At 42.5% G+C, this 1,542-nt stretch overlaps 1 protein-coding gene across 1 annotated transcript; it reads left to right on the top strand.

Moving 5' to 3' along the window:
- Positions 509-1,117, top strand: LOC107606160. The gene has a single exon (XM_016308160.1). The coding sequence runs from the start codon at positions 509-511 to the stop codon at positions 1,115-1,117; it is 609 nt and encodes a 202-aa protein (XP_016163646.1).

Here is a 1,542-nt window from a genome sequence, read left to right as displayed (position 1 = left end):
GAATAACGGGAACAATGGAAACAACGGAGAAGTGGGGCCAATGACTCTCGCCTCCTTTCTGAAAGTTTATCCTCCGACCTTTAGGGCGACCTCAAACCCCACTAAAGCGGATAATTGGATCCAGGCTATGGAATGGGCACTACAGGCTCAGCAGGTCCCCGAGAAGCAGTGGGTTGAGTTTGGGACCTATCAGCTATATGTTGAGGCCTAGTACTAGTGGCAGGGAACATGACGTATCCTGCAACCAGATGGTGCTGTGGTACTGTGGAAAGTGTTCCGAATGAAGTTCTATAGAAAATACTTTCCCAGTTCAGTCAGGAATGCCAAGGAGCTTGAGTTGCTGCAGTTAAAATAAGGCCAGATGACTGTTATTGAGTACACTAACAAGTTCGAAGAATTATACCAATTTTCTCGAATCTGTCAAGGTGCTCCTAAGGATTTTACTGAATGAAAGTGTATCAAATACGAGGGAGGCCTTCGGAGTGATATTCTCAACTCCATTGCATCGATGGAGATCAGAGTCTTTTCCGAGCTTGTAAACAAAAGCCGAGTGGCGGAGGAGTGTGTGAGGAAGGCAGCATTAGAGAAGGGAAGTCTGAGGATGCCTTTTCAGAGGGCTCATGAAAGGAACTTTGTACCAAGGGGCAGAAACTTTAAGCGTGGAGGTTTTATTCCACAATACAATCAGGGTCAAAGCAACTTCAGAAGGCCGAATAACAATGCTAATCAAGGAAGAATGTATGGAAGGCAACTACAGCAGGACTTGAGTTGTCAGAGGTGCGGGAAGTATCACTCTGGAGTCCCATGCAGAGTAGGATTGGGAGTGTATTTCTTTTGTGGACAACCCGGGAACTTGGCCTGGAATTGTCCAGATAATAAGAAGTATGAGACCGGTAGAGTACAGCAGCTAGGGAGAGTGTTCACCACTTCTGCAGCAGGTGCCAAGGGATCCAAGACCTTGATCAGAGGTAACTGTAAAGTAGCTGGTAAACTTTTAAGTGCTTTATTTTATTCTGGAGCGACACATTCATTCATAGCATTTGAAAAGGCTAATGAGTTAGGATTAAAAATGGTAGTGTTAGGTTATGATTTAAAGGTGCATAATGCTACTTCTTAAGCCGTTGTGACTAGGTTAGGATGTCCACAAGTCCTATTCCAATTTAAACAACATGATTTCATTCATGATCTTATTTATTTGTTGATGACTGGTCTGGATCTCATTTTGGGACTGGATTGGTTGTCTAGAAATCATGTCTTGCTTGACTGTTCTAAGTCAATGTACTTTATTCTGGAATGATCAAAAAGGCCAATTGTGGTGAATAGCTACTATTTGAACTCCATGATAGTAAACTGTTATGGATATGAATGTCAGGATGTTAGAGATAAGGGTTAGAGATGAGGACATTCCGAAAACTGCTTTCGAAATACAATACGATCACTATGAATACACGGTAATGTCTTCCAGGTTAACCAATGCCTTGACAGTATTTATGGACTACATTAATCGAATCTTCCATCCGTTTCTGGATAAGTTTGTAGTCG

The sequence above is a fragment of the Arachis ipaensis genome, chromosome B01, assembly GCF_000816755.2.
Source record: "Arachis ipaensis cultivar K30076 chromosome B01, Araip1.1, whole genome shotgun sequence".
In the NCBI taxonomy this organism is placed as follows: Eukaryota; Viridiplantae; Streptophyta; class Magnoliopsida; order Fabales; family Fabaceae; genus Arachis; species Arachis ipaensis.
Note: the sequence above shows the minus strand (reverse complement) of the source record. Positions and strands in the feature narration are given on the sequence as shown.